At 32.7% G+C, this 15487-nt stretch overlaps 1 protein-coding gene across 2 annotated transcripts in view; it reads right to left on the reverse strand.

Annotated features, from left to right (window-relative positions):
* VPS13C (vacuolar protein sorting 13 homolog C) overlaps positions 1-15487 on the reverse strand; it is a 174952-nt gene that overhangs the window by 122610 nt on the left and 36855 nt on the right. For both annotated transcript variants that reach the window (XR_003436379.1, XM_027123201.1), the window contains exons 6-14: positions 15049-15158; positions 12682-12741; positions 10178-10237; positions 8739-8819; positions 7740-7797; positions 4978-5105; positions 3469-3575; positions 2724-2895; positions 1504-1566 (exon numbers count right to left, since the gene is read on the reverse strand). Coding sequence is in view for 1 of the 2 variants with exons in the window: in XM_027123201.1 (XP_026979002.1) it covers positions 1504-1566; positions 2724-2895; positions 3469-3575; positions 4978-5105; positions 7740-7797; positions 8739-8819; positions 10178-10237; positions 12682-12741; positions 15049-15158 (839 nt within the window). In the remaining variant the exon portion in view is untranslated. The remainder of the gene's footprint in view (positions 1-1503; positions 1567-2723; positions 2896-3468; positions 3576-4977; positions 5106-7739; positions 7798-8738; positions 8820-10177; positions 10238-12681; positions 12742-15048; positions 15159-15487) is intronic.

Below are 15487 nucleotides of genomic sequence, written 5' to 3' on the forward strand. Positions count from 1 at the left end.
AAAAAAAAAAAAAAAAAAAAAAAAACTTCTCCCTCCTGGTGTTCTTACCCTTGGACAGTCCCCTTCCTTGGAGTGTGGGCATGACCTGTGACTCGTTTCTAACCAATAAAATACGGCAAGGGTGATGAGATGTACATAATTATGTGCATAGCATTGTGCCAGGCACATAACAGTCTAAGTGGTTTATATGGTTTATCAGGTACTCCACACAATAACCCTATGATGTAGGTACTGTGAATTAATATAGTTTTACAAATGAGGAAACTGAGGCACTGGCAGGTTAAATAGTCAACCCAAGGTCAAACAAGTAGCGGATAGCAAAGCTGGGATTAGAATCCAGACCATCTGACTCCCAAGTCTACACTCTTAACTATTATGCTAGTACAACAGGCACTCAATGAGCACTTACTAAGTATATGAATGAACAAGTGCATATGCTTTAATCCCATTTAAAAAAATGAGTATGTGTATAAAGATCTATGACTATAAAAAAGACTGGAAGAATACACAAAAAGTTATTAACAGTAGTTATCTTTAGTGTGTGAGATAAAGGGTATTTCTATTTTCTTTTTTTGTGGATCTTTATTTTCTAACTTTTCTACAATGAGTTTATTGCACTTATAATTTATTTTTTCATTTACCAAAAAAGTCACGTTACAGAATAATAGAAATGACATGGAACAATGAGGACAAGGTACCAAGTGGGATAAGTCAGCAATTACAAAACATTACAAACAGACTGAGTCCAATTTTAGAAAAAAAAGAAAGGAAGAGAAGAGGGAGAGAAGGAGGGAAGGAGGGAAAAAAAGAAAATGTGTTAAAGAAAGGAGGAAGGAAGGGAGGGAAGAGAAAATAAAGGGAAAGAAATGGGGGATACAAAAGCATAAATAACTAGGTACATATGCATGAGAGAAAAACTAGAAGCCTACATATCAAAATGTTAACACCAGCATTCTGTGTTAGTAGGATTATGGATGACTTTTACTTACTTTCTTTTGGGGGGTTAGCAAATTTTTAGTTATAAAATTAGAAAATTTGCCCCTTCATATTAGTAGGGTTTTCTCCTCCAATATTCCAATTAATTTTCTCCTGAGACTAAATTAAGACATGAAAACTCAACCTTTATTCTCACGTGAGTAAATCTAAACAACTTCCTATGAAACTTAAATTTCTTGATCCCAGGTTTAAAGGAGTAGTATTAACATGTTTAAAACATAAAATCAGCTAATAAAAATGATTGACATATATACACTACCATGGGTGAAATACATAGATAGTGGGAACCTGCTGTATAGCACAGGGAGCTCGGCTCAGTGCTCTGTGGTGACCTAGATGGGTGGGATGGGGGGATAGGAGGGAGGTCCAAGAGGGAGGGGATGTATGTACACATATAGCTGATTCATTTTGTCGTACAGGAGAAACTAACCCAATACTGTAAAGCAAATATACTCCAGTTTAAAAAAAAAAATTATCATGAAGAAAAAAAGAAGAAAAAAAGATTACCTCAACTTGTGCTTGCTGCCTTGCTAAAATTATGTTAAAAACATCTAGTGGCCTCTCCAAATCCTAAAAAACAAAGAGACACTTGTAAACAAAGAAAATGGTCATTAGATTAAAAACATTTTTTTCTTCTATGATTTCTAGGATTATTCTAGTCCGTGAACAAACAGTATTTGTGATCTATTGAAAGTATAATATATATAAATTTGAATGTACACTTGGCTTTTACATTTTTACGTTTTTGCAATGTGAGAAACAATTTTCCAAGAAAGTAAATGCTTGTTAAATACAATATGAAAATAAGAATTTTAATGAGACCACTATAATACAGAGATAGCCATACATGCAAGTGGAAACAAAAATATTTAGGACGGGGACCTGTTTTAGGTATTAGCCTTATGGTTGTTACTTCTGACTCCCCCTTTTCTGTGTTATTTCACAATCATCGTACCAAAGGCACCTTAATAAAACACAAAATTTAAGAATGTAAAATTCTTCAAATCAAGTACACTAAAGCAGAAACCAACTTGGGGAATTTATGTAAGAGGAATCTAACATGTAGTGGGTGACCTGTGTGTCACATGCTCTATGTGTTATTTCATGCAATTCTCACAACTCTGTAAGACAGATACTGTTTCCATTTTATACATGAGTATACCAGATCTAAGATACTGAGAAACTTGATGCTTTTTCTAATATATAATATTAGTGATTGTTATATATTTCAGAATAACAATTTGATTAACTCTTTGTTATGAATTTGTAGCAAAAACAGTGATATAATCAAGATCAGATGATATTAAGCAAATTATGTGTTTTTCTATATTTCAGAAGGGGGTAAATAAGACTCCTATCTTGAGGATAAGAACTATTTTTTACAAATAATACTTTGAACTCTTAAAAAAAAAGCCACTAACAAAACTAACAATACACATCTAGCTAATATTAAACACATATGTGAACAGCTCTGATATTGATTTTCTAAACATTATTATAAAAACCAAACACATTTCTCCAAATAGTTTACAAGTACCCTGATATTAGGAAGCTTTTTTTCAAAGGAAATAACAGGGGAAAAAATACTCTGCATTTTCCATACAATTCTCTCAAAAAGAGCTCAGTTCTGTTGTTTCTAAAATTATATTTAAATTTAAGTTAAATTAAATTAACATTAAAGGATGATTTAACAAATAATAGCTCTCACCAATATATACAAGATATACCTGAATTTGTTTCTGTATTTCTTCTGGGACTTTAGTCTGGGTTAGCTTATTTTTGTAGGCACTTTTATAACTCTTGAGCAATTGCCTGTGTTTTTTTATGTTACTCCATGACCACATCCGTGTATACCTTCTTATGTGAACTTCAAGAACAGAATCAATTGCATATTTCCACCTGCAAATCAAATTTTGTTAATGCACATTTGAATACGAAGGTTTAAGAAACAGGAGGAAAATAGCTTTGACGTTTTAGAGCTACACTGTTACTCTTTTTGTTCTTATTAACTGTATTCCTATAAAAGCTCAGCGATAACATTTCTATTCCCCAGTACTTCAATTCTCTGACTTAAACAGATTATGAATGGAACAAACCACTCCAGGAAGAGGATATGCCAAAGCAAAATCATAAAGACACAAAATGACATGTTGTGTGAAATTAACAGTATCCCAATATGGTTGCCACACTGGAGTTCATATCCATTACTGAAGGGCAATAAGATCAAAAAAAAGTTGAAAGTCTTGAATACTGAGTTAAGAATTTGGGAATAATCTAGGAGCAGGAGTACAAGAGAACGTGTTTATTAAAAAAAAAGAGTAACAAGAACATAATATAAAAGATATCCCTCTCATGTCTCTAAAAAATTAAGTGGCTTCATTACATGGCTTTAAAGGTCTCTTAGCTCTGAGAGTCCCTAACTATATGATTACATGGTTCTCATAAAATATTTTTTTAAAAATTCTAACTTACCATTGTCGACCATTGGTATGAAGTGGTAAATAAGGCTTATATTTCCTGTAAGGAGCATTTCTAACCATATAATCCACTGATTCCAAAAGGTCAATCATACTTAAGTACTATTAAAACAAAAACCAAGTTAACGTTTGTTACATCACACACATGAATAAACACCAAATTCTGTTATATTTTCAGTATAATGAGACTTCAAACTCTCTGAACAATGAGTATCATAGTTGTCTGGTAATTCAATAATATATTTCATCAGATTTAAGACAACAATGATTATAAGTTGTAAGATAATTTTAAGTTCTACTACAAAAAAAACACAGTACTGCCAATTAAACTGTCATACCACCAATAATAATATACATCCTATTTTCAAATATATTAAAGTGTGAAATAAATGTAAATCTTAGAACCAATGAAATATGGTATCTGTAACTACTAACATGAAACATGCCGATTCCTAAAACTACATATTTTTCTCTGGACCATCATTTCAAGCAGTTGTTATCTATAAGCTGAATTTCAAATTGCTCCAGAAAATTATTGCATAACTAAAGCAAGATAAAGCTATTTAACCACCCATCTTAACCACCAATACAACAACTCTGTGTGTATCTGGTAAACAGCTCAAATGGAGGGAAACACACACACACAACTACAGGCAAAATAAAGAAGGGAAGTCCAGCTTCTTCTCCATTTTTTCTTAACGCAACTCTACCTAAGAGTTACCACATGGCTATTCAGTACTTAACATGCAGATAGTCTGAATTTAAATGTATTTGTAAGTATAAAATAAACCCCAGATTTTGAAGACTTAAGAAAAAAATAAAAATATAAAATATTGTAACAATTTTTAATTTTGATTACATGTTGAAATGGTATTTTGGGTATGTTAAATGTTATTCATTTTAGTAATTGTTTTCCTCTTTTCTTTATTTTGCTAATGCAGCTACTAGAAAATTTAAAATTACCCATATGACTTGCATTATATTTGTACTGGGCTGCACTGGGCTAAAAGCTCAGTTAGCTAAATCTCCCATCCTCCTTCCACTTCCAGTTCTCCAGATGTCTTATCCAAACTCCTTAGGCACATAACCAAACTTGAGAAACAAGTGAAGGAAAAGAAGCTTGCCAACATAGCTATTCTAAAAATTAAGTGAACAATATTTAATGTAAGAGTGTCTGCTATTAAAATCTGAGGAAGAAAAAAACTATTAAAACCCTCCATCAAGAACTGGGAATTAAATGGGAATCATGTCATTCACTATAATTTGGTAAGATTCTCCACCAAGAAGGGAAAAATCAGATAAAATGAAGGAAAACTATTTCTTATATATGGTATTTATTTTCTTTTAAAAATACACATATAATCTATTTTTTAGGAGATATATCAAATCTCAACATAACAAACCAAAAGAACCACCAGAGCACTGGAGAAGGAATAATCACAGAGGACAAAAGCCACTGAAATTCAAGGTTAATCAAAGCTATAAATACCCAAATGAATCTTACCTGAGGTTTGGTCAATTCAATGGCAATATTTTGTACTTCTATGTTCCAATCAAGTTTAGGTGTTTTGAGCTCTGTTTCTGCATAAGGATTCATGTAGAGTTTTGCAGAGGCTGATATTGGCTGGAAAACTTATATAACATGGGAAGACGTAAGATATGTTTACATGCCCTTACATATGAGCAACTGTAAATAATTATGAGAACACTGTTACTTTGAAAGTAAAGAAAAATGACCAAAAATATGTAAAAAAAAATCACTACCAAAAACTATGTAAGCATCTACTTATCTGCATAATACAAACTGTCAAACTCAATGTAAAAGTGGAATCTCCAAAGAGGAAACTGGCGCTTTATGCTTCTAAGTAAGAAATGTACAAAATATAGACAATCTAATCTTGGTTATTCACAGTCTGTGTAAAATTCTGTTTCCCTTCCTTGCTACAAGACATTTAATGATTTTAGTATTCATTAAAAATAATAATACAGGGGGAGGGATAAATTGGGAGATTGGGATTGACATATACACACTACTATATATAAAACAGATCACTAATAAGAACCCACTGTATAGCACAGGGAACTCTACTCAATACTCTGTAATGGCCTATATGGGAAAAGAATCTAAAAAAGAGTGGATATCTGTATATGTATAGCTGATTCACTTTGCTGTACACCTAAAACTAACACAACATTGTAAATCAACTACATTCCAATAAAAATTTAAAAAATAATTACAAAGTATTGCCTGACATGGCCCCCCCCGCAAAAAAATACTAATACAATGTAGGAAACAAAATTTGATTACTTTCCATATTATTTAATCATAGTCAGAATTTAGGAACAGAATCATGAATGAAATTCATATTACCCAGAAAAAAAATTGCCTACTACTTTATAATTTTCAAAATGATCATTACATACATAATCTTAGACTCAACTAAAGGCAATATTTTTGAAGTTGAGAAGTAGTATGAAAAAGCATATTAGGGAAGATGACAGAGCAAAGTAATGTAATAAATTTTAATTGCAAATAGTATTAAAATTATATAAATTGTGGTATCTTACAGTAGTTACAATTTGCATAAGACTGTATAAAAATTTTAACTTATTTAGAGGTTATTTATAAATGAAACATGTCTCAGAAAAAAGTTGTAGATTTTTCTGAACAAGTTCTTTCATGAGTGAAACTAAATGCTCTCACAAACTAACAGTATCCAAAAACTCTGTCATCGTTTAATAGAGAGGTTTGTGGACATAAAGAGGAAGTGCCAGCCAGCTCTCATATAAAGGCAATTAGCTATAAAAGAATAAGAAGAAAACAACAGTGAATGAGAGTAGTATGGAGTATAGAAGAACACTGGCATGAAAGCTGAGAACAAACATCAAGTGGTACACTAAATAAAAACAAAAGAATAGCATCTTTAGAACAAAACTGAAATGGAGAAAATGAATGGGATAAATACAGAGGCAGCTTTGTTAGAGATCTATTTAAAAATAAGTAAAGGTGAGGCTGCCAAGAGATAGAAAAGCTTACTGAAAAAAGATCTCTGGAGAAATATGAATCAAAACAACAATGAGGTGCCCCCTCACACCTGTCAGAATGGATACCATCAAAAAGTCTGCAAATAGCAAATGCTGGAGAGGATGTGAAGAAAGGGGAACCCTTGTGCACTGTCGGTGGGAAATGTAAATTGGTGCAGCCACCATGGAAAACAATATGAAGGTTCCTCAAAAAAAACAAAAATAGAACTACCATATGACCCAGCAATTCCACTTCTGGGTATATATCCTGAAAAAATAAAAACACTAATTTGAAAAGATACATGCACCCCAATGTTAACAGCAGCACTATTTACAATAGCCAAGACATGGAAGCAACCCAAGTGCCCATCAACAGACGAATGTAAGATGCGGTACATATATACAATGGAATATTACTCAGCCATAAAAAAGAATCAAATACTGCCATTTACAGCAATGTGGATGAACCTAGAGAATATTATGCTTAGTAAAATAAAACAGAGAAAGACAAATATATGATATCACTTATATGTGTAATCTAAAAAATAATACAAATGAATGTATATGCAAAAGAGAAACAACTCACAGATGTAGAAAACAAACTTGTGATTACCAAAGAGGAGAGGGAAGGAGAAGGGACAAATTAGGGTTATGGGATTAACAGATACAAACTGCTATACATAAAATAGATAAGCAATAAGGATTTACTGTATAGCACAGGGAATTATACCCACTATCTTATAATAATCCATAATGAAGTATAATCTGTAAAAATACAGAATCGCTAGGCTGTACACCTGAAACTAACATAATATTGTAAATCAACTATACTTCATTAAAAAAAAAAATCTCTGGAGTAGTCAGTCTGTCTTAATACTGCAATAGTGACATGCTCAGATCCTGAATATCAAGATCTCAGAGATTTCGTTATTAAACAAAGAAAAGAAAACCTAATTCCTAAAACAAAGTAGACAATAACAAGGTAGGAAGAAAACATGGAGGTCAAGGGGGTTAACTGTTGGAAGTGAACTACAGCCACAGTGCCCTTCGCACTCTTCAGTGGTGTGTTATAATCTATTTCTAAATACTAAATTATATACCAAATATGCTGTATCATAAAACTAACATAAAAAATTAATACTTTCTCTTTGTCAAAATAACTTTATCAGAAAAAGTAGTTTAAAATAAAGTATTTAATCCCATGCTTCTTATAACATGAAATAAACTTTTACCATTACTTACTGTATTGATGGTTTGGGGGTATATTGTTACTTGTAAGAATTTCACTTTTCAGCTGACCCTAAATAAAAATTTGAATTATATGAGAATGAAAAAGAAAATGCATACATATTCAGACACACACACACAAACACACACAAACACACACACACACAAATTTGGTCCTAAATCAATATCTTTATTCCCATCTTCACAATTATTAGTCTATAAGAAAAACACACTGAGCACTATTTACAGATATATTTCTTTAGAATATTACTTTAGTAGATAATTTTTATAAATTCTAAATATCTGGAAACAAGATTTTAAGACTGTGTTCCCCTTTGACTTAAAATGCGTATATGTGTACATACGTATATACACATATATATATATACATACACACACACACACACATATCCATGAATTAGGATCTCAAACACTTTCTAGACAAAGGCAAATTAACCTAATGTTACAATATCTTTCTGAGAAATAAAAGATAGAATCTTGGAATTAATTCAATTCAGAAAATTCAACTGTTCTTCCTTTCTCTAAGTAAATAAACATGACTAAGACTGGCTTAGCACGCTTAGTTTTGAAGCAATCGTTCACTATTCAAGAATGCATCATCACAAATGCTTAAAACATTTGCTAAGAACACATTTTTTAGATCCGAAAGGTATCACCTTTCTTTACAATACTCTTCAAGTAATCATTCTCATATGAAACTCCACAACGCAACCAGAATACCATCAAAATGAGAGTGTAAAAAACCATAAACACAGTTTTAACGTGATAGTATAGGTTCTCATCTCACTGTCAAGAGAATGATTTCACAAAGATCTTCAAAATCAAAACTGCTTTTTTTTAAAGATAGAGTGATTCCAAAAACTGTGTTGCACACTTCTGACTTAGTTACATACAACTTAAACAAAAGACTGATATCCTGTCCTCATTAAAGACCGCTATGTAAAACAAATCTATGGAGTGTGGTTAGCTCTTCAAGGTACGAACTGAAATTACCAAGATGTGTTCCCTTGACTCCGGGTAAGACATGACGCAGTTAACATTCCAGTAGGCACTGAGACTATCAAGCCGTATAAGCTATAGAAGAAAATGGAAAAGGTCAGGTAACTAACACACTGAAATTATGAATCAATATTAAGAGATTATTCTCATGTTCACTACCCCAAAATTCTCCAGTTGCCATTTTGAACTTTTAAAGGAAAGGAGATATTGCAAAAATGGAGGAAAATATATGTATGTTATACAGAGACTTTATTATTAATCTAGAATTTGCTAAATTGTGCTTCCAGAAACACTATTCCCAAGGGGATTCATTCATTCAGTGATCAAATATTTATTGAGAATTTAGTATTTAACAGACTGTAAATATTTCACTGAATAAGAAATACACAATTCAGGACTTCCCTGGTGGCGCAGTGGTTAAGAATCTGCCTGCCAATGCAGGGGACATGGGTTCAAGCCCTGCTCCAGGAAGATCCCACATGTCGTGGAGCAACTAAGCCTGTGCGCCACAACTGCTGAGCCTGCGCTCTAGAGCCTGTGTGCCACATCTACTGAAGCCTGCGCGCCTACAGCCTGTGCTCTGCAATGAGAGACGCCACTGCAATAAGAAGCCCGTGCACCCCAAGGAAGAGTAGCCCCCGCTTGCTGCAACTAGAGAAAGCCCACGTGCAGCAACAAAGACCCAATGCAGCCAAAAATAAATAAATTTATAAAAAAAAAAAAAAAAGAAAGAAAGACATGATTCCTCCAGTGGTTACAAATGGCTGTTTCAAGGGAGGGGTGAGGGGAAAGGATTCTATGATGAACAAAGGTGGGGAAAGCTACATACTAAATATCCTTCTTAAAGATTCACAATGTTTATTAGCATATTTAAAGTACTGTGAAGTCCTGGAGTTTAAAACAAAATAAAATGTACCTGTTTAACTATGTACAGCTTTCTACTTTAGTCAGTAATCTTACTTGACCAGAGAATATTTTTTCAACAAATCTGATAATATCTTAATTACCTAATGCTCCATGAAGTACAAAGTGGGAAACATTAATTTTATTCAGTTTCTTTATATTCTAGGTGAAGAATCTAAACCTCAGAATAGGTAAGTTATTACAGAAGGTTGTCACATAGTAAGTAGCAGAGCCAAAACTGGACCCAAAACTTTTAACCCACGTTCCAATGGTATATTATACTCCATGAATACAATTTGGGAAACATTAATTTTATCCGGTTTCTTTATATTCTAGGTGAAGAATCTAAACCTCAGAATAGGTTAAGTGATTACAGAAGGTCACATAGTAAGTAGCAGAGCCAAAACTGGACCCAAACCTTTTAACTCATATTCCAATGGCATATTCTGCTCCATCAAGGTTTCTTGAAGAAAATACATTAAGTGTTTGTACTTAGGAAAATAAATGGATTAAAAAGTCTAGTCTAATACCTTGTATATAATTTTTTCTGCTTCATTTAATATGCATGGAGTCCAGTATTCATTTGCAGTCTAAAAGAAAAAAAAAGAGTAACTTTCAAATGAAGTATATGTATCAACAAAACAGTGCTCTAATAACCGTAACAAAATAAATTGGGAATAAAAAGACATTTAGCTAATGATTGCTAATGTTAGTTACCTGTTTCTTTACATATTTGTATTACAAAATCAAAGGAACAGTGAAAATGGAATTGAGGAGGTTCTAATTTAACTGAGTTCATTCATTCAGAAAATAATTACTGAGCTACTCTGTGTCTGTGTGTGGAAGGAATTGAGTATGAATAAAAACAGAGAGCCAGCCTATAAACTATTGAAGAAGGTCCACATTCTTGTAAAAATTAAATAAATAAATAATTATTGCGAAGTAGGAAGAAAACCAGGAGAATATGGAAATCACAGCATGACCATGTTTCTACAAAGTCAGTATGGTCAGCAATGCCAAAAGCTGCTGTGAGATAAACTAAAATAAACTTACTTAAGCGGCCAGGGCATTACCAATGAACTTGTTAAGAGCAGTTTCAGTGGAGCAGTAGAATAAGAGTATAGTGGGTAGGGAGTCATTAGGAGGTGGGGAAATAAAGATAGCAAAGGTAGAGAATTTTCTCACAAACTTAGAAAGAAGAGAAGGAGAAGGCAATAGTTAGATGGGGCCTGGGTGCAGTGGGAGAAGGTTAAGGAGAGGCTTTTTAATTTTAATATAAAAGAGACGCTTGAATGTATTTAAATGCTTAGAAGAAGGAGGTAGGGAAGGGAGAAGAGGGAAGAAGAAGGGTTGAAGATTTAGGAAAGAGAAGGAAATTGACAGAAATAAGGAAGAAAAGGCAAAAGGTAGGAGGGGGTGAGAGAAAAGGGGGAAAAAGTCTCCTAAGGACATGGGGGATGACGGGATCCAGATCAGAGGTGGGAAGATTATCTTAGATATAAAAGTTAGTTTGTAAGTGGAAAGATGGAAAGAAGGAATGGTATAGATACAGAAAGAGTTAAGTTTGCTATTATTGTTGTTATAATAGTCAATGTAGTAGCTGAAGCAGAAACTGAGCCAGACAATGTACCAAATGCTTTACACAAACTATCTAATTTAATCATCACAAAAACACTAAAATATAGGTACTATTGTATCAATGAATGAAGGCTGGATAGAAGGAAACCAACATGATAACCAGTTCAGTAATGTGTCACAGGTGCTTTGATAAAATATAATGGGGAACATAAAAGAAGGAATGGTAACTTCTAAAAGTGAAGTAAAAAAAAAAGAACGAGAAAGACGGTAGTATCGGAAGGAACTATTAAAGCCTGAATAGAATCACCAGGCAGATTAAGGGAAAAGAATAACGCAGGCAAAGAAAACCATATGAACAATCTGAGCAAAGATACAGAGGATCAAACAACAGCACACACTAAGGAAACTACACACCATCCTTAGAATGCCTGTTATCAGTCAATGGGAACTGTGTGACTATTTTGTATTTTTCATTTGGTCTTCTAGAATCTCAACATTAAACAGTGAGTTCACTTATGACTAATATTGCTGGTCTCATTTTTCTGGAACAATTCTCTCTCTGCCTTTCAGAACACAGATTCTGGTTTCTTTAGAAGTGTTATAGTATTATTTCTTTTTTATTGAAAGCTACTTCAAATTCATTTTGGAAACAAGCAGAGGATAAACAGTGTATTAAACACTAGCTTCCTTGACTCCCTTTCCTTTGTTTCTCCAGTACCTTTTCTTTCATTTTTCTGCTTTGATCTTCAACTGATGTATACCTCTACTTCTCTGCATGCATGTATCTTCTTAAGGCCTCCATGTAACAATGTCCTTTTGCTGTTTAATAGTCTACTTCTCTTTCTTTTTTTCTTCGTCTTCTTTCCCTACTAAGGCCCTCTTCATATAACTAATCAAAAGGCAAAAATGTACCCAGTATGATCTACTGCTCACTGTCCTTAACTTTAAAACATGTTTCCTACCACTTAGTTGTCCATAATAGTAAAAAAATGTCCAACCTGGATATACACACTCTATATCCTTAAAGACCTTAAAGAGGAAAACCAAACTGCATTATAAAATACTTAATCAAAATAAATTAGCTTATGTACATTTCAATATAATAAACAGATACAATGTATAAACTATTTGGAAATTATACTATGGACAATAACATGACTCTATAGAAATCTATCTTCCCCTAATTTACTAAAGATTTAAGATACAGCTTTTAATACTTTCAAAACACTTGTTCTTGATATTTTGAAATCTGTTAAATTCAAAGGTAAATCAAAATAATTAGAGACTATAATAAAAGTATCACTAAAAGTTGTAAATTCCTAGAAAAGCTGTAGAAAGATTACACGTAAAAATAAAACAGCTATTTGTAGTAATAGCTGATTTTAGGAAATTCACCCCGTGACTTGAGAATGATATTTCACAGGTTCCACAGAAATTTTAAATAAGGTAACTTTACCAATAGACTAAGTTCTCCCAGTGTGACACCAAATGAAAGAGGCCGCTTTGGATCTGTTACCTATCAAAGACAAAAAGGTGACATTAAAATATACTGATAGTGAGGGTAAATCCATTCTCCACTCTACAATAGGCAACATAGGACAATGAGTTTAAAAGTAACGCAACCAAACGGATTTGTGTAAAAGAAAGGGAAGGAAGACAGTAACATGGCTGGGATTTTCCATATTTTGTAGGCATGACACTAACATGATACTTTCCTAGTGGAACTATTTTCTTACTAGAAGTGAGAAGATTCACTCACTAGGACTAAACAGACTCTTGTCTACATAGTTTAAAAGAGACAGTCTCTTTATGTGTATACCGTTAAAGATGTTCTCCATAGATAAATAAAGCAAGGAGTTGCAGGTAAAACCATGCCACTAAATTATTTTTAAAACATTTAAGATTTTCACATTTAGAAATGTGAACTGTCTATTTAAGCCTTTAATTTCCCGGACACTTTAAAAATGGTTTGTTAGAAGATGCTTCAAGATTCTTAACGTTTAATTTCCTCAATCCCTTAACTCAAAATATGCCAATGTTAAACTTCTATTTCTCATCTTCAATACCTAAATTATATTTATACACAGTGCTTAAACTGTGCCATGGTGTGTACGATGTCATTGTTTTCGACATCTCAAAGATGTCCAAAAGTCAGTGTTTTTTGGTCATGAAAGAAAATAGGGAAACTAGAGAGAGGAGAAAAATCATGTTCTAAATCATCCACCACAGACTTGAGTTTAGTCACCTAAATGCATGCTCTGGTATAGCTGCAAAGCACAAAGAGCTTTGTGAGCTTTGTTTTTAATATTAGATATATTATGATTTGTGGCAAAATGTATTTCCCCTCATTCCCATATTCATCTTTTTATACCTATGGATATCAAGCTCAAAATAACTTGCAGTTATTTCAGAAGGAACTTTAATAAAACACAACTCCTCAGCTGCTAATGCACTACCCATAAATTACTGCTATCATACAAAGAACATCTTTATGATAATCATACTTTTCCTCCCCCCATTTCTATATTTTTCACTATCCTTCTAGACACAATAATTAAGGTAATCACATTGAAAGAGGCAATAGAAGGAAGATCCCTTTGTGCTTTTAATTTTTTTCCTTTAGGTTATTTTAATATATTTTGTCGCTGACACCAATTTAAATGTAATTGATACTACTTGTCCCACTCCTATGCATCTCTGTATTTCTTCATTAAAGAGAAAGAAATAATGTACCTTTTGAATTGTATTTGCTCAATAAAAAAGCTTAGTTTAAGTTTAAACTGAGATTATCATTCACCAACATGCCATTAGCTTTAAGAATAATTCTTTTACTTCCAAGATGGGGTGAGTCAATTTTATTTTCCTAAGTTTGTTTTAAACAAGGAGATTTATTATTTTGGTTTTTAGACATTATTTGTTAGCAAAATTCAGTGTAATGACTACAGAAAAACCAAAACATAAAAGTCAGTGTAAGATAGAGATGGTGTTGTATCTTGAAAAACCACAGGTGTGTCTTACTGAATATTAAGTTACAAAAGGAACTTATCAGGAAAGTAAAATAAATTCTATACATGGCAGTATGACTTTAATTCAATCCAAACTTAAAGCAAACTAAAAACAAAAAAGAAAGCAAACTCATTTTTGGAAAAGATGAAAAAGCATTTCCAATTTGTTAGGTAAATGAAAAAAATTCAAGGCTTCTCATGTATGTTTCGAACTTTAAGACAAAGCAGTGCCTATTAAGTTCAAAATATTTGTTACATTTTAACTAAAATTAATCAGTAAAATAGTTCTTAATCAACTAATGTTAAACTGTTGCTTATAAGTGAAGTGTGGTTTCTAAATATTGCTACACATGTGTGTGAGTAGCTGTGGGTGTTAAAATCCAACACGGTGGAAAGTAAAGTGAATGAGACTAGCAGCCAACTGACCCAAATTTTAGTCCCCTCTCTACCAACTACCATTATAAACGATTACTTCATCACCTCTGGAAACTAATTTTTTGTTATTAATAAAAAAATTAGTTCCTTAAAGTTATATTAGTCTAAGTCTTTAAACAAAATTCAAAATAAATGATAGAGGAAAATCCAAAAATCTCTTAAATTAGCTTTAGAAAGGAACATATGGAAGTTTTATGATATATGTACACACATTAATGCCGGATGAAAAAAGCCTAACACAAGGAAGGAGATATGGTAGTGTACTAATCAGGAAAAAAAATCTATCTTGGATTCAAAATTGCTATTTATGGGCAAATCAAGAATTAGTGTCATAAAATACACACTTAATTACTAACTTAAACCAAGTAAACTAAGTTACTTACATCATCTTCATATTTAATGTGAATGTCTGTGATTTTTACTTGTACATTTTTAATTACTTGAGTTGCCAATTTTTCCAACAATGTATCCTTTTTGGCTTCTTTTGGTTTATCTATAAAAAACAGGAAAATACAAGTTCAAGACTTGAAATTCTCCAACAGAGGGCAGAGAGCAGAAGCAAGAAGAACTACAATTCTCCAGCCTGTGGAAGGAAAACCACATTCACAGAAAGATAGACAAAATGAAAAGGCAAAAGACTTTGTACCACATGAAGGAACAAGATAAAACCCAAGAAATGAAGTGGAGATAGGCAACCTTCCAGGACAAGAATTCAGAATAATAATAGTGAAGATGATCCAGGACCTCAGAAAAAGAATAGAGGCAAAGATCGAGAAGATGCAAGAAATGTTTAACAAAGACCTAGAAGAATTAAAGAACAGA

This window comes from Aethalodelphis obliquidens, unplaced genomic scaffold (assembly GCF_003676395.1).
Source record: "Aethalodelphis obliquidens isolate GAN/ISIS:26980383/991018 unplaced genomic scaffold, ASM367639v1 scaffold26, whole genome shotgun sequence".
Taxonomy (NCBI): domain Eukaryota; kingdom Metazoa; phylum Chordata; class Mammalia; order Artiodactyla; family Delphinidae; genus Aethalodelphis; species Aethalodelphis obliquidens.